Below are 22,058 nucleotides of genomic sequence, written 5' to 3'. Positions count from 1 at the left end.
AAGTGAGAAATAATTGATGTGGAGTATGTACATACGCGGTGGCGCCCCGGTGGCCAAAGCATTCTGGACAAGCAAACGTACGCGGACGAATGACCGACGCGGGGAAGACACCTCTGGTGGTCTCTACTGGTGTCCCTAGATAACTAAGTTTCTTTTGTTTGTCGACTTGTTTGTCGGCTGGGAGCTGGGAGAGTTGGTAGCGCCGATTTCGGCAAAATGTCTCTGTTGTGAATCGCGACTCGCAACGATATTTTCCATAATATACAAATAGTGGCCGACGAAGGGAAATCTTATGGTGATTGAGTTTCGCGCGGAGACTATCCGAAGTAAGTTTCAGTAGCGGTAGATAATTTCTCGTCGCGCTGACTTTTTATAGAAATTGAACGAATGTTGACAACTCACGTAAACATTAGTTTAATAATGGTAGACCGAGGCGTTGCATTGGCCACGACACATTTATGTAATATTACACGTTGATTGAGCGACTAACGACAGTCCCTTTTGGTGTGATCTGAATCAGGATGAGCATCAGACTTTTAAAAGATCCCGCTACCGCGTCCAGCCGTATATTTGTAGGCCATTTACAAACCGACGATGTTACAAAGCTGGAGCTGGAGGAGCATTTCGCCAAATATGGCACTGTTATAGCATCAACGATAAACAGAGGCTTTGGATTTGTACAGTTTGAAAATGATCAGTCTGCGCAGAAAGCTATTCAGAATGAAAATGGTGCAATGTTCAAAGGCAGACGTATAGGTATATTAGACAAAGTGCAGCTAGTATAATTCCTTGGTTTGCTTAATCAAGGATCTTCTTGTTCAACGACCAGTTGTTTATCTTGTCAAATTCTAATTTATAGATGTCAGACCAGCGAAGAAAGACAATCAATCTGGCGGTGGTGGAAATGCGGGGAATCCAAATGCAAAACAAATGGGTGGAATAAATAATCAATTTAATTCTATGGGTAGCCAATTGAGTAATGCAAATGAATCGTTTGGTGTGAATAAGCCAAATTATCCCGGTGGGATGAATCAGAGCTTTGGCAACGACAACACCTTTGGCAACAACCAAAAAGACTTGAACATTCAAGCTAGGAGCGGCGGAAATAGCCATGACGATGGAAATCAGGTTGGGAGTAATGATAATGATCAATTTAATGGGAAACATAATAATAACGGAAACGATCATTTTAATAATCCCGCGCAAAATCGTGGAAATAATCAGTTTAATATGAATAATCCAAATCGTGGAAACGAACAGTTTGTTACCGGTCACGGCAATCAAAACAGAGCCACCAACAATCAATTTGGGAATAACAACCAAATGGGAAATCAGAATAGGCCCGGGGGAAATGCAGGAAATCGAAATCAAGCTAATCCAGGCAACAATCAAAACCAAAATGCCACTGGTGGAGCGATGGGCCTTTGCGGTGGCGTCCACAGAACACGGGGGACGAGAGGGGGAAAGAATAGAAATAAGAATAATCAGAACAATTCCAACAATCCGAACATAAATACTTTCAGAGATCGAAGTCCAATTAATAGGAATAACCGGATGGAAGATAAGACAAATAGAGACTGGGATCTCAAACAAGGAGATAGACTGCGTAACAACAATTTTGTCAGAGATTCCTTCAACGACAGTGGGAATCGGTACGATGATTTCAAGCCTTCTGCAACTAGAGAGGCAAATGCCAACTTTGGGTAAAATATCATCATTTTTGTAATAGTTGATAAGCTTCATTTTGTGTAAACGATGGCGATTCCAAAAGAGGAGCTTTTCTCACGAGCTTTTTAGTGATAATTCGCACAGACCTCATCTGTTTACCTTACAGAAATACCAGTGGCTCGACTGATTATCTTGCCATCGCAGCTGAGAAGAACGACTGCGAAATTATTGTCGTTAATAAGGCGTTAACGTAAGACGTCGATTCTTATAATGTTACAGCTTCACCGAGTTAGAGTTGTATAACACATATTTATGTTAAATGTGCAGGAAATATGCAGAAGATATCGAATTGCGCTTGAAACAAATCGGTTTAATGGTAGACTTGCTATTTCCAAATGAAGATGTTCCTTTAGGTCGTGTTTTGGGAAATATAGCGAGTCGTGGCTGTCTCTATGCTGTAGTCGTTACACCCATCAACCACGAGCACCATTCCTTAACACTGAATATTTTACATGGTTTGCCACAAGGTAGAGTTTCAATAATTATTCAAATTTAGTAGACTTGCGCGTCAATTTATCAATATGTTGTTAATTAATTGGCATTATATTGTTACGTTGTAGAACACAGAAACATGCCAGTCGAAGACGCTATAAATTTGATTTCGCGAGATTTCGCCAATTACAAAGCTGGTGGGCGCTCGGTTCCCTTGAATACACCTCTTGCGAATGAGCGTCATCCGGATGCTATACAAGTTCTCCTTAACATGCTGGCTGACAATCATCAGCTGACAGTTCTGCAGTACGATCGCGTCATTAAGTACCTCGAGATTAAACGCGAGGAACAAGTACAAGTTGAATTGGGCGATGCAAAAGATTTGCCTGTCAAAACACCGCTCACGGCAGTCAACGATCCGAAACAGGCCGAATTACAAACGAGAATATTGAATATTTTAAATAACAGTAAAAGCGCATCGACAGCGGTAGAACCCAGCCCGGTACCACCACCGACTTCAGCACCAACCCCGGTACCGCCAGCTAATTGGGGATCAGGTAAAAAATACAAATCGTACAGTGGCGTTGACGAGAACGGTTTCAATTACACGCTCTTAATCAAATTAATATTATATTAATTTGCAGTATTCTGCAATTAAATTTCAATATCGAATACGGTGTTTTGCTTGGCATAACGGAAATAAACTTGGGACAATTCCTTTATACGTGATTGTGCTTGTAGTACTTGTGTAGTTTGTAAAACTGTAATACATGTGTATTATTGTATTATGTCAATAGCATCGAACGCGGTCACGTCATCCACGACAACCTCCTCTACAGGAGTTTCACCTTCACCTCTCTTAAATGATCCAACAGTTCAGAAAGCTCTCGACAGTCTCTTGCAAGGTAATTTATTGAAAAACATTGGCGACCAACAACCATCACCTGCAGCAACAACTGGAGCGCCGTTATTTGCTGCCTTCTCCAATATCGGTAGATTTTAACTGCTACATCTATTCTGTTGTATAAACTTGCATACGAGTTTTTAAATTCTTTATAATTTTCCGATTTTACTTCTCACTACTGAATATGCGATATAGCGAAAACGCAGTCGACAAGACGTAGTAACAGCATTGCAAACATAACAATAAGTATTTTAGTACATTGTATATACATAGTACATTGTACTAATTAATTATTAACATTTATTGTAAAATGATAACATTCAAAGTTTGCTATAATTCTAAAGGCACGACAATTATCATTCAAATATTCACATTACTCTGTTACTGTCTATATGCATTGTTGATAATATACTTCTCTCTAAATAGCTATGTGTGTGTTTAAAACAACATATGCTCTCATACAATATTACATATAATTTATTAGAGCTATACTTCATATATTATATACATATACATATATTTTGCATTGCACAAAAATGCTTGAATTTTAGGTAATATACAACACATAGTACGTCTAAAATTTTTGTTCGAAACAAAACTAATCTTATTTTTCGTCATTATATATATATACATATATATGTACCTTTATGTAAAACTCAGTTTTTATACAACTTAGAATGATAAATGTTAGATAAATATGCAGTATAATTAAAGATACACCCTTTTCTTAGTGTATGAACATTATTTTAATTTTCATGTTCCTATACTACGGAGTATTCTAACGTTATCCCTGAAAAGTTTTTCTCCGGTTAAAATTATAACATAAATGAATAATTTTTATGAGGATATTTAACGTTAAGTTCGTAGTTATATAAATTTTTTAGTAAAACTCATAATATATTTCTTCAAGTAGACATAATAGATCGATAAATATATTTTAGACTTTATTAATATTACTTGGCCATATATAGCGCGTAAAATATATCTGAAGTAAGAAAGTGTAAATTTCATTAAGTATTAATGCATGTATCTGAAATATATTATGTCTAAAAAGAATCATCGTAATTGTATCGTGTGTAATGAATTTTCCGTATTTTTGGTGTATTCCTGTATGTAACACGAATATATGTAAGATTTATTCAGCCTCGCTATACAAAGTTTATATGTAATACATGAAAATTAAAAAATGCAAATTAGAAATTTCATTTTTTTGTATAATCTTGGTACGCATAATATATTCAAACTTTTAATGTTGACATGATATCGCAACATCCAATAGAAGAGATGCTTCCTAGGGAATTGTAGCTACCTTCTCTGCATTTATGTCTCTAGCCGATGAAACTCCATTGGAAATCGGACACAGTTTCAATCTTTATTATTCTTACGTCTATGTTCTTTATACTATCGGAGATCTCCGATCGGTACGAAAGAAATAATTAGCACATGTTGTTCAATTCAAAAAGAGAATAGGAACAGAAATCGAAAGATAAGGAAAAGAAAAAGTTAATAAATGAATGCAGACAAACGGTGCAATGAATACACGAAAGAGAAGTAACAGATATGTCGCGAATCGCCACGACTCTAAAAAGCGTAAACAATTTGTCTTGGAATCCGGGATGACGGGTTTTCTATGCACGTGCAACTTTCACGAGAGAGGCTGTATTACCGATGCCTACAACTTACTCAATTTATTTGCAGATGAGAAATCTGCGTCAGACATAAATATGGTATATAAATAATTGCAATTAAATATGTGTCGTACCAAGTGCAGAGAGAAGTATACGAGGTATGTTTGCTTTTTATTATTTTAAGAAATCTGAAACATCAAGCGCGACAAACACAGCCGTTGAAAAGAAAGCTGATAAATCATTGGAGGATGCTGACGATGATGAGGACATATCGACTGCTCTAGAGAAAGAAATCAATGAACTCAGAACGGAACGTGAGATGCCATTGCCTTCTCGAAGATTTCAGGTATTTTTCTGTCATAATTGTTGGCTTAACTGTTGGCATAATTGTTGCGTTAACAAAATTGCATTAATCGATATCGTTGTTTTGCACAGGTAGTGGACACAGGTGTAAAAAATATGATTTTTATAGCAAGTACACTCCCAAATCCATTAGAATTGGTTACCAAAATTGTCTCCAAGTTGGACACGACCAAAGAGCAATGTACCAGATACTTGTTGAGATTACTTCCAATTGAAGTTGTATGCAAAGCATACATGGACACTATAAAGGCAAAAGCGAGTGAATTGTTTGAGAGGTATTTTGCCCAGGAGCCTAAAACGTTCAGCATTGTGTTTAAGTAAGTTAATAGATAGTATTTTGTCTAATTCCATGCCAAACTTGGTAATCCTCCTACCTTACTTGTTCAATTAATAACGTTCCAGCCGTCGCAGCAATAACAGCATTAAAAGAAATGAAATTATTGAGGACTTGGCAGAAATTATAATGAAAAAAAATCCAGGTAATAAGGCAGACTTAAAAAATCCAGACATAGCTGTGATTGTTGAAGTGATACGTGGCATTTGTTTACTCTCTATCGCTCCCAATTACTATAAATTTAAAAAGTACAATCTTCTCGAAATATGCAATAGTACAAGGAATAAGGTGAGACTATTTTTATGAGATTTACCCAAATATTTTATTTACTTAAAGTTGTTATCATTGAGTTAAAAATATTCTTAGATAATTCCGAAGGAAGAAGCAGAAGAGTCGGCAAATGAAGAGAGTCATGAAGATGACTCGAGTACAGTTCCGTCAAATACATCAAGTGCAGAAGCAGAAGGAAAGTATAACGAAATAAATAATAAAAATTTAGATACACAAATCGAAGAGAGAGAGAACAAGTCAGCTTAGCTCGCTACTTCAGCTAGACAGATTTGTTTGTAATATATGTCTAAGATGTTTATACATAATGGCTATTTTATAAAGATACGTAAATTATAAATAAGTGTCACGAATAAATAAAGCGTATAAATGGTGTCAACTAATTTGTATACGTTTTTGTTAATACCTTTGTTAAAATTGTAACATGCACAATTTTATTAAGTTGTATAAAAACTGTTATGTGACATAAAGTCATACAATTATTCAAAGACTAAAGGTTCTTGATAAAAAATACGTCTAATGGAAAACACACTTTAATTATAAGAGTGAAATATTGATTTTTTGGACGTATATTGTTAGATTTGGTACAATAGCAAGTACAAAGAGCTCTATGAAGCAAGGTCCCATGGTGTAATGGTTAGCACTCTGGACTCTGAATCCAGCGATCCGAGTTCAAATCTCGGTGGGACCTATTTATTTTAAAACCGCCCCAAATTTTTTTTCAAATTTTTGTAAATATTGATATTTAAAATACATTATATTTAACATATTTATCGATATATTACATGTTTTTTTCTTCACCTAATAAATTACAAGAAAAATGGAGGACGCGATTCAATGCCACCAGTTGTCTTGACTGTTCTGAAACTGAGCACTTCCGGTCTGCCTTTGTGTCGCGTCGCATCTAGATATTCATATATCGTGACTTATGTATGTATGTGTGTGTGCGGTGCAGAGCGTCAAGACCTCAATCACGTTATTTTCGCTTGTCCTACCTTGAAAACCCACATAAAAAATCTCATTAGTTTGATCAAATCCGACTTGCTTGATTCTCCTTCTGATCCTCCGAACATCTTAAGCCTAAACTCTGCCGTCTCCTCCTGGCGGCTTTTAAATCGACCGCTCTCCTTCCTTAACTTTTCGCCGCAAGGGAGCGGCAACCGTGGCCGTGTCGGCTCATTGTCAGTGGTTGATGAGCAGCCGAGTGCCAATAGTAATAAGAGGAGGAAGACTTGTGTATGTATGAATTAAGAAATTTGAAATTGTGTTTCTGTCGATTAATTTTGATATCGTACAAGGATCCAGCGCGTTTCCTTGTTTGACCGTTGCATATTTTCTGTATTAATTTGTCTCCACTAACTGGCTCAATTGAAATCAATTATGTTCCATTTGTATTGTTTTACTAATAAATTAAGGAGGGGTTTTCGATGATGAGTCAATTGGTAGATGTCCCGAAGATTTTCTTGGAAAGATTCTACAGATTCTCAGTCAACTTGGACATCTCAAAATCCTTTGTCTCTCGCTGATCATCTTGATTTATCCTTTCTGGAAAATCATCACAATACCACTTCTCGTTTCGTTATCATTGCTTTGTCTTGCAGTGTTATTTGACCTTGCTGTTTCTCGATCTCAAAGCACCGTTGTCATCTTGAACGGTCAATTTCAATTACAATATAATTTCAGGACTCACAACGAGCACAGTAAGAGAAAGATTCAAGTCAGGTACTTGATAGAGCAACGAACAATGCAAGACGAGCAAAGAGACATTGTCAGATCAAGAAATATTCGAAGGTAAAATTTCTGTTGTAGGATTTATGTATATATTTGAGTCAGGTGAAAAATTGCATGGTGTGAAACTTATATATGCACAATTAACGTACGTTTTCGTAGAGTTTGCAATACAAGTATACCGGAGATTGTAGGAAGCTTGTCAGATACTATGAATACTTCAAGAATGCCTTCTCGAAGTAGAGCAACCATGATGCCAAATGACTTTGCGCAATCACATAGTAAGAGTTGTATCAGAATGTGTTTTTCTGTACCGAGTTTCATCGGTTGCTTCATTCACTATTGTATACTCTTAATATTATGTTACGTGACTCGTAGAAGTGCCAAGAAAGAAGATAGCTGTAGGCAAGCAGTCAATTACACCATCGCAGTTGACAATGGACACGCAAAAGAAAACAGAGGCCGAATGCAAAGATCTAGAACTTGGACTTCTTTATGACGAATATTTACAAGCTATAATGACAGATCTCATAATGAAGAAGAAGACTGAAGAGAAAAAGCGTTTGTTGGTCACACAATTAGCCACTGTGGCACAAGAGATTGATCGAGATACCCAAAAATTGGTCAAAGTTAAAACTAGGGAACGCGATATGATAAATTTAAGTTTAGCGCAAAAAGAGGCAGATGCCCAATTGATCGCAGTTACACAATGCACCAGTAAGAGATTTGAGCTTAAATGAAAATTGTATTAGGCACTATTTGTTCTTTACATTTGTATTTTCACAGATAACGAAACATTGAAGATTGTAAAAGATATGTCATCCAAGTTGCAATCTCTCTTGGAGCCTCTGGACGTATTGCGATGTAATGGGATAATACTTCCTGAAACGCAGGCCGAATGGGAAGAGACTCGAGAGATATTGATAAAATGTTGCAACGCTTTAAAGAACATCACAGATGTAATTGGGTCGAAAGGCGAAACGTATTGTACGATTAATGCTGGATTAAAGAAGTTTGCTGAAACATACGACGAGATAAAAGATCTCCAGAAGAAGTATGTCGCAAAAATGATTATTTTGAATTAACGTACGTCATATTACATATGTATCTGTATTTATTTTTTAGATTGGAACAAGTGTTGTGCAATTTGCAAGTATTGATGCTGAAGAATGCTTCACTTTCGTTGTCGTGCAATGAAAGCGGTTAGATGGAGACGTCTTTCAACAGTTTATTAAACGGAACAGTGTTGCGTGATGTGCTGTCAAGATTTAAACAGAAGTTGTTCGGTTATTGAATTAAATCTATTTTGTATCTTTGTACGGTTACGTCCAAGTTATTTTCTTTCTGTCGGGAAAGGTTTCGATTATTGCAATAAAATGAAATTTCTATTCATTGTAAACAATAGTGTGGATAACGTTTTGTAAAATGTTGCGTACTTTGATTGAATTTGCTATTGAAGCAGGCGTGCCGTAGCAGTCGAAAGAGGTATCTACATATCCGTGAGTTTGCACCTACATAGATGTCGTTTTTGCTATTTGAACTTGGCGGGGCGCAATGGCGCGATGACGCGGCGACGCGGGGCGATGCGAGATGGCGGGAGGTGAGAGATTCGACACGAGTGACGGCACTGACTATACTCGGTGATCTAAGGTTAAACGGTAGTTGGCTTGACTCACGTAGCAGCATGACACGAGTTTTGCGGTCTCGGGGATCTGACGAGCGCGGTGAGGAGTGACAAGCTGGCAAACGCGAGCGGAGAGCCGAGAGCGAATAGACGTATTCGCGCACGCGAGAGTGTGTGAGATCGCTGGAGCGTGAGATCGCAGCCGCGCGCAACGTAGACCGCACTAGGCACGGTGCACGCGGGGGATCGCGAGTCCTCGCTGACTTGCAACGTTTCGCTCGTGACTCGCGACATATTCCTTTTCCCTTGCAGCCTCGTCGGCGAGCCAAGTGCGCGGAAGAGGAGATTAGGCTTTCCACGCGAGGAAGCGGCGCCAATCGCTCGAGATGGCCGGTGCGATGTTGTTTGAACGGGCCCAGGCTGTTTCGGTGACGAACCGCAGCGAAGGTATCTCGTTGCTCAACGAGATCGTCTCGGACCCGAGTATCGGCGTTGCCGACGATGACGAGGACAACATTCGTGTCAAGGAGCAGGGTATTCTGCACCTGGGCGAGCTCTACAAGAAGGAGGGCAAGGCGAAAGAACTGGCCGAGTTGATCAAAGCCACCAGGCCGTTTCTCAGTCTCATTAGTAAAGCGAAGGCCGCCAAGCTCGTGCGGTCCTTGGTTGACTTCTTCCTGGATCTGGAGGCTGGTATCGGTATCGAGGTAATATAGCCTTTCTTCCTCTACCAGATCGGGAGGAAAGCTTGTGCTATTAGGTTATGCTATGACAGTTTTGCTTTCGCCGATTAAAAATGTTAATTAGACTTGATTACAATAACATGACGCAAGACTGTGCACGGCTAATGTATAGAAATTTATGTGGCACAGTTTTGCATTGTCGATCCATCTCTGTTACGAGTCACCTCGAGACATGCATGTCAAATTCTTTTCGGCTTGTAACAGCTAACTTTGTAGCTAATCTAGTTGTAAAGCTCCAATTATTGCTTAAAAAATATCGCAAAGATTGTAAAAATGATGAAGCAGACTTGTAAGAAAGAAAATATGGAATGTACTGATATAGGTGATATATGTAGGTGCAGTTGTGCAAAGAATGCATAGAATGGGCAAAGGAGGAACGCAGAACGTTTCTAAGGCAATCGTTAGAAGCCCGCTTAATAGCCCTTTACTTCGATACTGGCATGTTCAGCGAAGCGTTGCAGTTGGGATCCGCTCTCCTCAAAGAACTCAAAAAGCTGGATGACAAGCAGCTCTTAGTAGAGGTTCAATTATTAGAGAGCAAGACATATCATGCGTTGAGTAATTTAGCGAAAGCAAGAGCGGCGCTTACCAGCGCCAGGACAACTGCCAACGCGATTTACTGTCCACCTAAGATGCAAGCGGCTCTGGATCTTCAATCGGGAATACTACACGCTGCGGATGAACGAGACTTCAAGACTGCTTACTCTTACTTTTACGAAGCTTTCGAAGGGTATTGCGATCATGGTCTTAAACCGCGTAGTCGACCTTTACGAAAGACGTGCTATCTTTATTTTCTATTTTTAGGTATGACAGTGTTGAAAGTCCCAAGGCGCTGACGGCGCTCAAATATATGTTACTGTCTAAAATCATGTTGCGCACGCCAGAGGATGTTCAGACCATCATGTCCGGCAAACTGGCGGTGAAATACGCGGGACTGGATTTAGATGCGATGCGTGCAGTAGCCGAAGCCAGTCATCGACGATCGCTAGCGGATTTTCAAAAGGCGGTCAAGCAATTCCGACAGGAGTTGGAAGACGACGTAATTGTACGCGCACACCTTGGTTCTCTCTATGACGCTATGTTGGAGCAGAATTTATGCCGTTTAGTCGAACCTTACTCACGAGTACAGGTATGGATTCCAGCTCTAAATTCATTGACCAATTGAGTTCTTCTCTCGATAAAGATGGACGTGTGTGTGTGTGTGTGTGTATAAAAGAAAAGATGTAATTATGTGTGCGCACAGATTTGTCGCTTATCGAAAATTCAAGAATTTACAATTGGCGCTAGAACTTGGCTTGAAAAGTTTAGCTTTTGAATGAAAATTCAAATTGCACACGTGTCACGATGTTTAACGATGATGAATAATGGCAAGATGAAACTCTAGGAGAAATCGGTTATTCGCACATTGAATTATTGAAAATAAGTTTGAAAAGTTGCTTTCTTACACATGGGTTTTTCCGCAGGTGAGTCATATTGCTTCGTGCATATCTCTGCCATTGGCGCAAGTAGAAAAGAAACTGTCGCAGATGATTTTGGACAAGAAGCTGCGAGGGGTTCTCGACCAAGGAGAAGGCGTTTTAATCGTTTTCGAAGATACGCCACGCGACAAGACCTACGAAATCGCATTAGACACGATACACAGCATGGGAAAAGTCGTCGATACACTTTACCAGAAAGCCAAGAAACTCACCTAGCCCTGTTTAATATGTATTTATACAAGAAAAAATCTATCGCAATTATTATAACCATTCATAATTAGTTACTCTCATTAAATACTGTCGATTAACTGTATTTTTCTCGTAATTAACGTGAACGGCACGCGAGTGCCGCGAACAAGTGCTCATTTACCAATACGTTCGTATAGGATCGCTTTTATTAATTGTAGAAATTGTTTAAAAAACTTTATGATAAACACGAAATAATCGATTCGCTTGAGATCTAATCAGGAGGCCCTCCTAATCCCGCGTCTTTAAAATTATTTTTCGTAAATAATCAAGGAAGTGAAGAAAGATGTCATAATAATACCGAAAACGTCAAATATAAAAAGCAGTAAAAGAATTGCTCGCACACTTATTTCTTTCGTCGCCCTGTACAAGTGATCGAGTACGCATTTTGCGGAGAAACCTCTACCTTGGTAATTGAAAAGATCTTTCCAAATCTAATTAAAATTTTCGAGTTTGACGACTTTCCAACGCTTGGATCCAGAGGTAACTGTTATCAGATATGGTCGGTTTTTTATTTTCTGGTTGACAGTTAACCAGAAAATGACAAGCCGGCCCTATCAGAATCGTTGAATCATTGCACGATCGATTTCGTATCGGTACGTGTTTTCGCGCGATTCACGTTTGAAAGATCGATCGTGCCTGCGATCATGCGCGTGCATCACACCTATGATGCCTGGCAGCATTTTAGCTCCTGCCCCTTTCTTTCCTGCCTTCCGCCCGCTGTCGAAAGGACGAGATATATTTTCCACTTGATTTTTAGACACGAGAGAAGCAGAGCAGCGAAAGTACGGCCAAGGACGAGAGTGCGGCTAAGGAGATTTGCGCGAGGAATAGAGAACTCTCGTTTGACGACGTAGTCGCGGAGGAGCACGACGGCAGCGACTTCCTGTTTCAAGTTGCACGTTTCAACAAAGAGACACACAGTGCTTAGGTTTAGAGAGTATTTTTTCCTGTGGAAAGTATGATGGAGGATGCTACGGTAGGAAAGGTAAATCATCCCGATTATATCGTCGACCGGCGCGTCGCCGAAGCGGTAGGACGAGGGAACGGCCGGCCGATTCGGGCGGCACGGCAACAACGACGTACCGTTTAGGTTAAGCCACCGGTATTTACGCGAGCGAGCGACGGTCGCGTCGCGTCGCGTCGCGTCGCGGCGCGTCCTGCCTCGTCTTGTCTCGCGTCCGCCTCGCGAGTCTCGCGACGCTCCGAGTTATGTCGCGAAAGAGTCCCCGCTCGTCCGATCCCTCTCGGCTTGGCTCTGTCCCCGTATCCGCCGCGCGTGCTCGCCTGCTGCGAATATAGAGTACCGTGAGAAAAAACTGGGAAACGTACGCGCTCCTTTAACCTCCTTTCGTCGCGAATTTTGGCTTCGCTTCGTCCACGTTTTTCGTGCGAAACGAGACCCAGCGGTATTAAGTACCAGCGATTCCCGTAGAATCGCATCTCTCCATGGCGTATTCGCGGTCTCGGTTTAACAAGTAGCGTTAGGTATGAGCGATTCGATTCAGTAATGATGAAGGTCGCCTCTGACTCATGCTGGCTGCTCGCCTGTTACATCGACAAACTCTCCAAACTCGCTTGCGTCGCTGCAAAAGAGAGGAATGATGTTGCTAGTCACGCCTTAATATTTTTTTCCCTTAATTGTTTGCATACATTTCCGCAATAGTCATTTACATAGCAATTTCCTATACATGACAGAGCACCAACTTGTGAAATTTGTCAAGTACTCTATAAGTAATCGGTTCTTCTCTTTCACTCTTTCATCGACCAAGAGTTTATTTATAGTCTCTTTGAAAATATGTAGGAAATGAAAAATGTAAACTGTGTAATAAATCTTTACAGAAAACTGCCTGATGTAACAATCTATCAAAGTTGATGTTGCACGTAGCTAAATGTCTTCAATTTTGTAAATTAAATTTGACGTTTGCTCATATAAAATAAATTCGCAGACGATATCTATTTAAACAATATTAAGCAATACAGTATCTATTTAAACTTGGCATACTTAAGCATATTCTGCAGTTACTAGTTGTAACTGTTGTAAGTTCTATGATTAGATAAGTCTTTCAAAAAGGATATTTTATTTTTTATATCTATAATAATACAAGCTTGAAGTTATTTTCGTCTCCGTTTATGCAACAAACAACTGAATGATCTGTCATAACCTATTAAAATTGCATAAAGTCGTATAAAATCACCAATTGAAATTTATAGAAATTCTTGCTTAAAAGCTTCCAAACTTGTACCTCTTGAACTTGCGTGTAAATGTTTTCCACATTCTCTAGTACTCTAAATCCAAGAAATGACTCGAATAATGTGTTACCAGGTGGTTACACGGAAAATGAGGTAGCTCATTTCCACAGATACAGATATGATAAACGTGATTTACAACACGATTCTTTATTGCCTACTGGATATCAATACTACAGATACACTTGCATACTATTTATTTGTTTTTGTTGCAACATAACGTGATATATAAATATTCATTTAACAAGTAAAAGTTTGTAAAATTTATATTTGTTATTTATGCACAATCATCTTATCAAAGTGATATATTTTTGAGTTTATCTTGCAGGTTCAAGAATACAAGGATTCCCTTAAAACCAAGGTAACCTTTTCTGTTTTGATTGTCTACAATTTTATATACAGAAAACATCACTTGAGATACATACTCGTATGTATATGAAATGAGAGATTACAGTATATATTTATTGTTTATGTGTGCTTATGCAGGCAGAAGAGTTGCTGGTGAAAGGATTTCCAGAGAAAATAGTTAAATTAAATGAATTACTGGAGACGCCTGGATTTTGCAACCGAAAGCTGTCGGATGTACATCAAGATTTAAATGTACCCATTCCAGAACCCATCATTCTTAATCATTCCGAAGAGGCTCCTGCTGCAAAAAAGAAGAAATTGGACAATAATGGGGAGGAGACGAGTGGAACCAAAGTTATGGTACTTCCAGGTGGCCCTGTACCATGCAATAAAAAGTTGTGCGATTTGATTCACATAGTTAAACCCTACATTAGACAACTTTTGGAGGATTCCAATTTAGTGAGTATCATTTTTCATAGCGATGCATTACAATATACATGCAAGGAACTTGATTAACAAAAATTAAGAAATTTTTATTTGATTCTATGAAAAGATATACTTGACAAATTCAATTTTTTCGTCACTGTCACAATCTCTTGCCTATTAAACTCTAGTTTCCGGAAATTGTCATTATTTTTAATTTTCTAGCTAAAAATGTGGATCTCCTTTTTAATCCCAAAAATCGAGGACGGGAATAACTTTGGTGTATCCATTCAAGAAGATACATTATCCGAAATTCAGTCAGTTGAGAGCGAAGCCGCTGCATTCTTTGATCAAATTTCCAGGTAAGCGATGATTATCAATTATGAACGATGTACAAATGTCCATCTATGTGTATGCACTTAATATTTGTACACTATTGCTGGTTTTAATACAGTCGCGGGAAAAGTCTCATTGTCATTCCTTATTTTTACAGATATTTCATCTCTAGAGGAAAGATTGTTAGTAAAGTTGCGAAATACCCACACATCATCGATTATAGAAGAGCGATTCAAGAACTAGACGAGAAAGAGTATGTAAGCTTATGGCTCGTCATGTGCGAAGTTCGCAATCGTTATTGCTCGCTGCACGATCTCGTGATCAAGAATCTGGAAAAGATTAAACGGCCACGTTCCTCCAACGCGCAATCCTTGTACTAGTAGGCATAGTTTTACGCGCTGTACTTACCTACATGCGGAGTAATTCAACGCAAACATAAAATTGGAAATATAATAATATAAAGTAAAATTCATCTCCGCTCCCCTTCCCCCCTTTTTATCCTATAGACACGACTCAATTGCCTTGATATTAATCCATCATTTATTCTACCAATTATGGCACTATAAATAAAAAAACCAATAGCTACACTTAAACTCTACAAAATTGTATTATGTAGATTATACTTAACTTATTCGTACATTTAAGTTCATACAACTGGCTGCTTTTGTCACTAATATATACTAGAAGTATTTTTCGGTTAGATTTTAAGGAGACAAAAGTCTAACAAGTTTTCGATTTTTACCAGTAGAAATCTCGTGTTTCTTTCAAGCTTTTATTTTATTCTTTAAATTTTATCGTGGTATGTAAGGTTTTCATATTTGTGCATTATATATATTGCACGTACATAATTTCTTTGTATCGATTTGTCATAAAATTTAGTGTAGCGCGCTTGCGTGTAATTTTGCCAATTATATAATTGGGGCACTTATAAACGGCATATAAACAAGTGGTCAAAGTGGATTTAGTATAGTCAAGTGAATATTGCGTTTGTAATTTATACCTGTAAGGAGATTAGGATAAATCCAACTATTAAACCATGTGAATTATAAATAGTACACTTTTTTGTAAATGTTTACGCTTTGTCGCGATAAATCATAAGTATAGGACAAACACGAGATTACGTGCATGATGTAGCATTCTCTGATGCTCGATATGAATTGTGTCCTAAGCTTGCAAGGTGCAAAAATAAAATATCCTTTTTCTGAGATAGACAAATGTGAAAAATACCGTATACGTTTCTTAACGAGATAACTACATACACTAAAGAATGGAAGAACAGGTAAGAGACATGACTCATCTCTGATATGGTTGATATAAAAAATTTATACGATTAAAGTTTATCATCCTTTCACAGTATACAAAACTCTATATTCTGTAGTTTAATGTCCTTACTGCGAAGCTTTTCCTCAGTCTCAACTTTTACTTAACATATTTGTAGAATAAAAATGTCATTGCACATTTATTCATTTATTGTCTCTCGTTTGTTTCTTTAATTTCTTCATGCGTTATTATACGGCAGAGTAACATATGAGAAAAAGAACTCACTTTACGATAATATATTAATAACACACATGACTGCTTTTCACTACGCACTATATATCGTTTATATAAAATGGCACTGATAATTAAATGCATCGAAATATTCATAAAAATATTGCGTATTCTCGCATGTACAATAAGGCATTATACTTTTTTCTTTTTCATCATAATTCCATGAAAAGGCCGGGATTGAGATAACAATGTTTGTTAAATCCCCACGACTGTACAGACGACGTCTGACACTCGTTGTGCATTGTTCTCAGAAGTTTCAACTCCATATCAATCTGCAAATCACAATAATTGTACATTTTTATACTACTATCATCATTATTTTAGATTTAATAATATCTCACACTTACCATACTAAATAAATCAAGAACGTGATTCGTATGAGCATGGTTCATGAATATTTTACAAAGAATTTGTATAAACCAACTGCCAGTTATGGAATCTCGGTAAGAAACATATCCGGGCAAAGTAGATTGAACTACAAGCATATCTGAATAATTTCTTGTTGTTTGATAGTGAGGTATTTCTAGGCCGGGTTCATCCGTTGGCTTCACAGATACACAGGTATCTGTAGTGATTCTGTTGTGAGCTACGCCTTTCTGTCTTTTCTTTCCTCTGGAGAATAGGTAAAACAAAAAAAACTTATATCTTGTATTTAACAAAAAGTAAAAAATAAAGAGACAAAATCAACAAGATATAAAACCGTAGAAAATTACAGTCTCGTACCTACAAAGTTGGAAAATAAATATCTTTGGTTTCTCCGCGAGTTGTGGACAAGCTTCTGTGGTAAAATACTCAAAGATTTCTGTGCAAAGAACTTTCTCATAATTTGGCTGCCTACTTGCGCTATGATAATCAGTACCCTGGATCTCTGTGTTGCTATCTTCGTCCTCCGTACCGTGACTTGTAACGATCACAAAACAGGAATCAACCTTTCTCAGATCGTCTCTTTTTGAAAAGTCTTTAATCTTATCTTTCATTTCCTGATAAAAAGGAAAATATATTCATATACATAATTTTCTAATGAATATGCTATATGTATATAATTAAAATACTTGTGTACCTGTCCTGTTAGATTTCCATGAGTAACGACTATAAAACCCATCTCCTCAAATAGTTTTTCCAAGTTGTCTTTGTCATGTTTTGCCGAAAATCTATGTTTCTCATCAGACGATTCATAAACAATATTGGTGATTATCAAAACCAATCCACGAGGCTTACTTCGCATAGGATATCGTTCAATGACATCATACTCGCAATCTAAGAATCTTGTAGCTTTGCGTACTTGGATCGTTAAAGGTTTATCAGAAAAAATATGATGAGTCAATGGATCCTCTTGCCTGAAATTCAAATAAATGTCAAAATCGTCCAACTATTAGAGTAACTAAGTATACGTTTAAATAAGATTTTAAAAATTTCTAAAAGAATTCAACAATATTTCTAAATATTTTGAAAGATTGATCGCTCATGTAAAAATTAATTGAACTTGTAATAAGCCTATCTCAAAGTTAGGCTGATATAATGAATTAAGAGCTAGGAAAGAGAAACAGAAGAATAAATCTTAATAATAATACCTTGTATTGCTACTTTTGTTATGTTTTTCCTCCAATATATTAGCTACTTCTTCATGGTTGGATTGTCTTAGACTGATAATCAAGTTTTTAAATGCATTTGGTCCGCGTGTTTTAATTGTTAAAAATACATCCTTGACTGTATCTCGCGCCTCAAGTTTTTTCTGTAATCAGATACCATACTATACCATCTGCACATAATATTCGATTAGTAAACATACAATAAAGTTGAACCTAATTTAGATGTATAATTGCAACCTTTATCTATATATTTTTAAGATATAATTTTAAAAGTCATTCTTTTGTATAAATTTAATTCAGCGTGCCTCTAAAGCATCGATATGTGTAGTAAACTTAGTGTAAGAGAGATGAGTAGGAATAAGGAAATTACTCTCGGTGAATCGGAGTAAAGAGTACAAAGTATTTGTAGCTAGAGCCACAAATATTTTAAAAGTTATACCTATATTTTAGATTTATATAGTTTCCATATACAGAGAGTTAATGCGTCATCTACAATGCGTGGAGTAAGGAGTAGGCATAAGGAAAAAATTAATTTCATTTCTTACTTCTGCTTCAGCTCTTACGCTTACTCTCGGTGAATCGGAACGCCATCGGCCAGTGTTACAAATATTTAAAAAAATTATGCCTGTATTTTAGCTTCCTTACACCAAAAAATAAAGGTTATGGTTCTCTCTTACTGCTTACTCCACGCATTGTAAAGGACGCATAATGCGTGGTCTACAATACGTGGAGTAAGCGTGGAGTAAGGGAGAGCCCTAACTTGTAGCTTTTGGTGTAAGGAAGCTGAAATACGGGCATAATTTTTAAAATATTTGTAACACTGATTGATGGCATTCTGATTCACCGAGAGTAAGCCTAAGAGCTGAAGTAGGAGTAAGAAATAAAATGGATTTATTTCCTTACTCCATCTTACTCCATGTATTGTAGACCAGCCTAAAAGGTTATGGTTCTCTCACGCTCACTCCAGATATTCTATGCGAAGCTTTAAAAATGCAAAATTGAATTGTTATTTTCCAAGCTTAACAAAAGCATAAGAATGGGACATGGATTACTAGAGATTGTTAGCAATAATTATCAAAAGTGCTACCTTTTTGTTGCATTACGCAGCTAGCATAAAACTCACCCTCCACCGTGGAATATTTACGTCATCCCTGTTGTAAACTTTGTTTTCCAGCAATTTTGGCAAGAGTTTCGTGATATCAATTTTGGGTACAACACTCTCGCAACAATGATCTATTTGTCTGCGATCTCTTTTGTCCATCTTGAGAGTAAAACACTTTCACTCGCAAAATTTGTGGCTTAATATTCTACGTATCGGATTTGATATCCTTCGTGAAGCTTCTAAATCTGTCCTCTTGCTTTCTTTTTGATAAGACAAAGGACAGAAGTGCGTCGAATTCTTTAGCTATGACTGCAATCTGGCGACAGTGGTAACTGGTGATTGGACTGACTGACTGACTTGGGGTGCGTTCCAAATCCCTACCTTGGTGAGAGCGGCCATCCCGGCGTTTTGCCTGTTACCGTTTTCGCTCGACTGATTCCAGCGCTTTACGCCCATTTTCATTTTTGGAACTATATTCCGCTACACCCATTTTCAAGTACTGTCGATAAAGTCTTCACTTGGAAAATAAGAAAATAAAATAAGAAAATAAGTTTCAAATAATATATTTTTCTCTCTTTTAAGGTTATGTAACGTTGACGTATAGCTATTAAAAATGATATTTGGTATGGCAAAAGGCTCAATATAACCATAAAAATTATTCAGTTTAGTAAAGTAAAAAATGGCAATGGATAAGGTGCATATCCGACACTGTCTTCTTTACGAATTCAAACAAGGAAAAGATGCTGTAAGAGCATGCGAATCGATTTGTTCCTTTCTCGGCGAAAGTGTCGTACGATGTGCGCGCATTTTGATTTAGAAACGGAGATTTCAGTCTGATTGTGAGTAACAAACAACGCAGTGAAGCCAACAAAAATCAACAAGTAGCAGTTCACTCTATGACAATGAAATTGTTGCATCATAACGCCAGGCCACACATTTCTTCTATGATAAAAGACATCATGACGAGTCTTGGCTGGGACGTCTTGCAGCACCCGGCTTATCACCAGACATTGTTCCTACCGATTACCACTTGTTTTAGTCGATGCAACAATCAACATGCCTTGTCCGATTTATCGTATCCAAAGACACGACATTTTTCCGAGATGGAATTCATCAATTACCTGACAGATGGCTTAAAGTTATTGCTATACACATCTGGGGGTGAATTCTGTATCTTGCAACATAGTGAAAATGCTAAGAGTGAACGATTTGTTCTCTTTTTAAGGAGGCTGTAAGAAAGAGACAAGGCTATTCACTTTTAGCATTTTCACTATATTGTAAGATACAGAATTGACTCCCATGGTCACAAACGTTTCAACGAGAATCATATAAAAATGTTAACAAACAAGTATCGCTTACAATTAGGCTGGTAATCGTTAACACAAGCGTGATTTAGAGTTCCCTCTGATAAGTGGGCAAGTCACGAATCTTCAAGTAAAAGAGATATCATTTATTCGAATTTCTACACGATATAAGTGAACCTAGTTACACTAAACATATATACGTAGACATGCGCAATCGTATGAATATTTAAAGTTTATTGTTAGAAATATCTATACTTGTATAAAATTATAAAATAAGAACGTACAGACACATAGGTCAGTTTATCGAACGTTTACAATACAGTAAGATATAAATAATCATAAAATAATTTCTATAAATATTTACATCGTAATGAAAGAATTGTATCCACTCAGTCGAGTTACACCTGCAAGAAATTATAAGAACATTAAATCTTTGAAAGCTTTCACTAAAGCAAGAAAGCAAAGGCACCTTTTTCTTTCCATGCACAAAATACTTAACGATACAACTCTGTTATATTACACTCATTACATGTAGTATTCTACACTTACTAACATTGGTTTACTACTTGAATGAGATAACTTTCTCAATGTGATTCTTAAGAGTCTCTAACTGATGCATTGTCTCAGGATCCAGCGAAGGAATGTTTGACATGCGCAATCCTTCTTGAGGCAACAAGGACATGACGTTGCCGTTAGCCAAAGGTACATTGATATTAGCAGTTCTCTCCTCGACAACAGCGGAGACCAATAGCGGGCTGCCCTGCATGCTGAGGACCATTTCTCCTTGACGCGGACGTCTCAGCACGTTCAACGGTGTGTTGGGCTTGACTTTGGGCGTGACCACGCTATACACGTTGCCTAAGGGCTGCATCATTGGCGTCTGAAAAAGCTTATTCTGTAGAGATCCATTTCGACGGTCCTTATTCTTCGGCTTGGCTGTCACCGTCTTCTCATTGATCTCACTGAGTTTTGCTCTGCTTGCTCTAGTGAAACTGCGCGTCCTCACAGTCGACGCTGGGGTTAAAGTCTGTGTTTTAGTCGTCCGTGACGTGCTGCCCACGCTGGTACCTTCGGTCACGTATCCATCGTCGGACGCAGCGGTGGTGGCACGTTTAGCAGTCTTGTTCGTTTTTCTCGGCCTAGGGACGGCGGGTGGTTGCATATGACGAAGATCCTTGACCGGCGAGTTTTCCTTCTGACTGTCGCACTCTTGCCAGTTTATTAACTCGCCCAACGTCAACTGACGAATCTTCATTGGTAGACGAGAAACTGTGACCTCGACGAAGGCGCTGAAGCTCTTGAGAGCCGCCTGTGCGTCACGTTCCATCTTGACGATACGAAGCTGAACGTGTCTCTCGAAGGTCTTCACCGCCGAGTAACGCTCCGTCGAATTGCTGGTCGCTCTGGCGCGCTTGGTCCTCGGCATTTTGACGACGAGTTAACGTCTCGTGCGATAACCAAGTCTCTCTCTCTCTCTTTCTCGTACGTGCGGTGTTGGGTGCAGCAGAGAAAACCGTTGCGGACAACGTGAATTTCAATCTGTTTACCGGCTGGCAGCAGTGGCGGGAGGGCACCCCAATTCAATCTCCCGGAATCTCCCCTCTCTTAATAAAGGCGGCGTCTGTAGCGCCACTGCTCGTCCGGAAGTGGTGAGTTAAA

General features: G+C 38.2%; 7 protein-coding genes and 1 non-coding gene across 11 annotated transcripts; 6 read left to right on the top strand and 2 right to left on the bottom strand.

Annotated features, from left to right (window-relative positions):
- The first annotated feature begins 174 nt into the window (after positions 1-174).
- On the top strand, positions 175-4,264 carry LOC105565172 (hybrid signal transduction histidine kinase L). 2 transcript variants are annotated; one of them, XM_012018156.1, is made up of 8 exons: positions 175-326; positions 521-756; positions 860-1,128; positions 1,261-1,703; positions 1,835-1,918; positions 1,996-2,195; positions 2,289-2,717; positions 2,958-4,264. In XM_012018156.1, exons 2-8 carry the CDS (start codon positions 522-524, stop codon positions 3,161-3,163), a joined length of 1,866 nt encoding a protein of 621 aa, XP_011873546.1. In that variant the 5' UTR covers positions 175-326; position 521; the 3' UTR covers positions 3,164-4,264. The 2 variants fall into 2 exon arrangements, with proteins under 2 accessions (XP_011873546.1, XP_011873544.1); XM_012018154.1 differs by having other exon boundaries at positions 860-1,703.
- Positions 4,265-4,427: 163 nt separating this feature from the next.
- LOC105565171 (THUMP domain-containing protein 1 homolog) lies at positions 4,428-6,060 on the top strand. Its single transcript, XM_012018153.1, has 5 exons — positions 4,428-4,791; positions 4,877-5,038; positions 5,128-5,372; positions 5,458-5,677; positions 5,756-6,060. The coding sequence occupies exons 1-5, from the start codon at positions 4,579-4,581 to the stop codon at positions 5,924-5,926; spliced, it is 1,011 nt and encodes a 336-aa protein (XP_011873543.1). The 5' UTR covers positions 4,428-4,578; the 3' UTR covers positions 5,927-6,060.
- Positions 6,061-6,296: 236 nt separating this feature from the next.
- Trnaq-cug lies at positions 6,297-6,368 on the top strand. Its single transcript has one exon. It is a non-coding gene; the product is annotated as a tRNA-Gln (tRNA).
- A 449-nt stretch (positions 6,369-6,817) lies between these two features.
- LOC105565170 lies at positions 6,818-8,807 on the top strand. Its single transcript, XM_012018152.1, has 6 exons — positions 6,818-6,913; positions 7,361-7,468; positions 7,568-7,686; positions 7,784-8,122; positions 8,192-8,459; positions 8,531-8,807. Exons 1-6 carry the CDS (start codon positions 6,870-6,872, stop codon positions 8,610-8,612), a joined length of 960 nt encoding a protein of 319 aa, XP_011873542.1. The 5' UTR covers positions 6,818-6,869; the 3' UTR covers positions 8,613-8,807.
- A 270-nt stretch (positions 8,808-9,077) lies between these two features.
- Positions 9,078-11,830, top strand: LOC105565168 (26S proteasome non-ATPase regulatory subunit 11). The gene is made up of 4 exons (XM_012018151.1): positions 9,078-9,736; positions 10,108-10,502; positions 10,577-10,901; positions 11,236-11,830. The coding sequence occupies exons 1-4, from the start codon at positions 9,416-9,418 to the stop codon at positions 11,464-11,466; spliced, it is 1,272 nt and encodes a 423-aa protein (XP_011873541.1). The 5' UTR covers positions 9,078-9,415; the 3' UTR covers positions 11,467-11,830.
- A 524-nt stretch (positions 11,831-12,354) lies between these two features.
- LOC105565167 (proteasome activator complex subunit 3) lies at positions 12,355-16,062 on the top strand. 3 transcript variants are annotated; one of them, XM_012018149.1, is made up of 5 exons: positions 12,355-12,484; positions 14,075-14,107; positions 14,233-14,553; positions 14,743-14,879; positions 15,011-16,062. In XM_012018149.1, the coding sequence occupies exons 1-5, from the start codon at positions 12,458-12,460 to the stop codon at positions 15,231-15,233; spliced, it is 741 nt and encodes a 246-aa protein (XP_011873539.1). In that variant the 5' UTR covers positions 12,355-12,457; the 3' UTR covers positions 15,234-16,062. The 3 variants fall into 3 exon arrangements, with proteins under 3 accessions (XP_011873539.1, XP_011873540.1, XP_011873538.1); XM_012018148.1 differs by lacking the exon at positions 12,355-12,484 and adding an exon at positions 13,008-13,842; XM_012018150.1 differs by lacking the exon at positions 14,075-14,107.
- Positions 16,063-16,299: 237 nt separating this feature from the next.
- Positions 16,300-19,474, bottom strand: LOC105565166 (caspase-1). The gene is made up of 6 exons (XM_012018147.1): positions 19,117-19,474; positions 17,976-18,136; positions 17,465-17,741; positions 17,128-17,384; positions 16,752-17,016; positions 16,300-16,676 (listed from the first exon to the last, which is right to left on the bottom strand). Exons 1-6 carry the CDS (start codon positions 19,252-19,254, stop codon positions 16,557-16,559), a joined length of 1,218 nt encoding a protein of 405 aa, XP_011873537.1. The 5' UTR covers positions 19,255-19,474; the 3' UTR covers positions 16,300-16,556.
- Positions 19,475-20,346: 872 nt separating this feature from the next.
- On the bottom strand, positions 20,347-21,994 carry LOC105565165 (borealin). The gene is made up of 2 exons (XM_012018146.1): positions 20,953-21,994; positions 20,347-20,803 (listed from the first exon to the last, which is right to left on the bottom strand). Exon 1 carries the CDS (start codon positions 21,823-21,825, stop codon positions 20,962-20,964), a length of 864 nt encoding a protein of 287 aa, XP_011873536.1. The 5' UTR covers positions 21,826-21,994; the 3' UTR covers positions 20,347-20,803; positions 20,953-20,961.
- Between the last annotated feature and the right edge of the window lie 64 nt (positions 21,995-22,058).

The sequence above is a fragment of the Vollenhovia emeryi genome, unplaced genomic scaffold, assembly GCF_000949405.1.
Source record: "Vollenhovia emeryi isolate VEMERY1.0 unplaced genomic scaffold, V.emery_V1.0 DF939155.1, whole genome shotgun sequence".
Lineage (NCBI taxonomy): Eukaryota > Metazoa > Arthropoda > Insecta > Hymenoptera > Formicidae > Vollenhovia > Vollenhovia emeryi.
This window is presented reverse-complemented; position numbering and strand designations above follow the sequence as displayed.

Coding starts and splice junctions, on each gene's coding strand:
- LOC105565168 (XM_012018151.1), top strand. CDS start 9,416: ATGGCCGGTGCGATGTTGTTTGAACGGGCCCAGGCTGTTTCGGTGACG. Junction 10,503..10,576: donor TTTTACGAAGCTTTCGAAGG/GTATTGCGATCA, acceptor TTCTATTTTTAG/GTATGACAGTGTTGAAAGTC. Junction 10,902..11,235: donor AACCTTACTCACGAGTACAG/GTATGGATTCCA, acceptor GTTTTTCCGCAG/GTGAGTCATATTGCTTCGTG.
- LOC105565165 (XM_012018146.1), bottom strand. CDS start 21,825: ATGCCGAGGACCAAGCGCGCCAGAGCGACCAGCAATTCGACGGAGCGT.
- LOC105565167 (XM_012018148.1), top strand. CDS start 13,762: ATGTTTTCCACATTCTCTAGTACTCTAAATCCAAGAAATGACTCGAAT. Junction 13,843..14,074: donor GTGGTTACACGGAAAATGAG/GTAGCTCATTTC, acceptor TTTATCTTGCAG/GTTCAAGAATACAAGGATTC. Junction 14,108..14,232: donor AGGATTCCCTTAAAACCAAG/GTAACCTTTTCT, acceptor GTGCTTATGCAG/GCAGAAGAGTTGCTGGTGAA.
- LOC105565171 (XM_012018153.1), top strand. CDS start 4,579: ATGCAGACAAACGGTGCAATGAATACACGAAAGAGAAGTAACAGATAT. Junction 4,792..4,876: donor CTGCGTCAGACATAAATATG/GTATATAAATAA, acceptor TATTATTTTAAG/AAATCTGAAACATCAAGCGC. Junction 5,678..5,755: donor GCAATAGTACAAGGAATAAG/GTGAGACTATTT, acceptor AAATATTCTTAG/ATAATTCCGAAGGAAGAAGC.
- LOC105565170 (XM_012018152.1), top strand. CDS start 6,870: ATGAGCAGCCGAGTGCCAATAGTAATAAGAGGAGGAAGACTTGT. Junction 6,914..7,360: donor ATAAGAGGAGGAAGACTTGT/GTATGTATGAAT, acceptor ATATAATTTCAG/GACTCACAACGAGCACAGTA. Junction 7,469..7,567: donor AGATCAAGAAATATTCGAAG/GTAAAATTTCTG, acceptor ACGTTTTCGTAG/AGTTTGCAATACAAGTATAC.
- LOC105565166 (XM_012018147.1), bottom strand. CDS start 19,254: ATGGACAAAAGAGATCGCAGACAAATAGATCATTGTTGCGAGAGTGTT. Junction 17,742..17,975: donor AACAAAAGTAGCAATACAAG/GTATTATTATTA, acceptor TTTGAATTTCAG/GCAAGAGGATCCATTGACTC. Junction 17,385..17,464: donor ATGGAAATCTAACAGGACAG/GTACACAAGTAT, acceptor CCTTTTTATCAG/GAAATGAAAGATAAGATTAA.
- LOC105565172 (XM_012018154.1), top strand. CDS start 522: ATGAGCATCAGACTTTTAAAAGATCCCGCTACCGCGTCCAGCCGTATA. Junction 2,196..2,288: donor TTTACATGGTTTGCCACAAG/GTAGAGTTTCAA, acceptor GTTACGTTGTAG/AACACAGAAACATGCCAGTC. Junction 2,718..2,957: donor GCCAGCTAATTGGGGATCAG/GTAAAAAATACA, acceptor TTATGTCAATAG/CATCGAACGCGGTCACGTCA.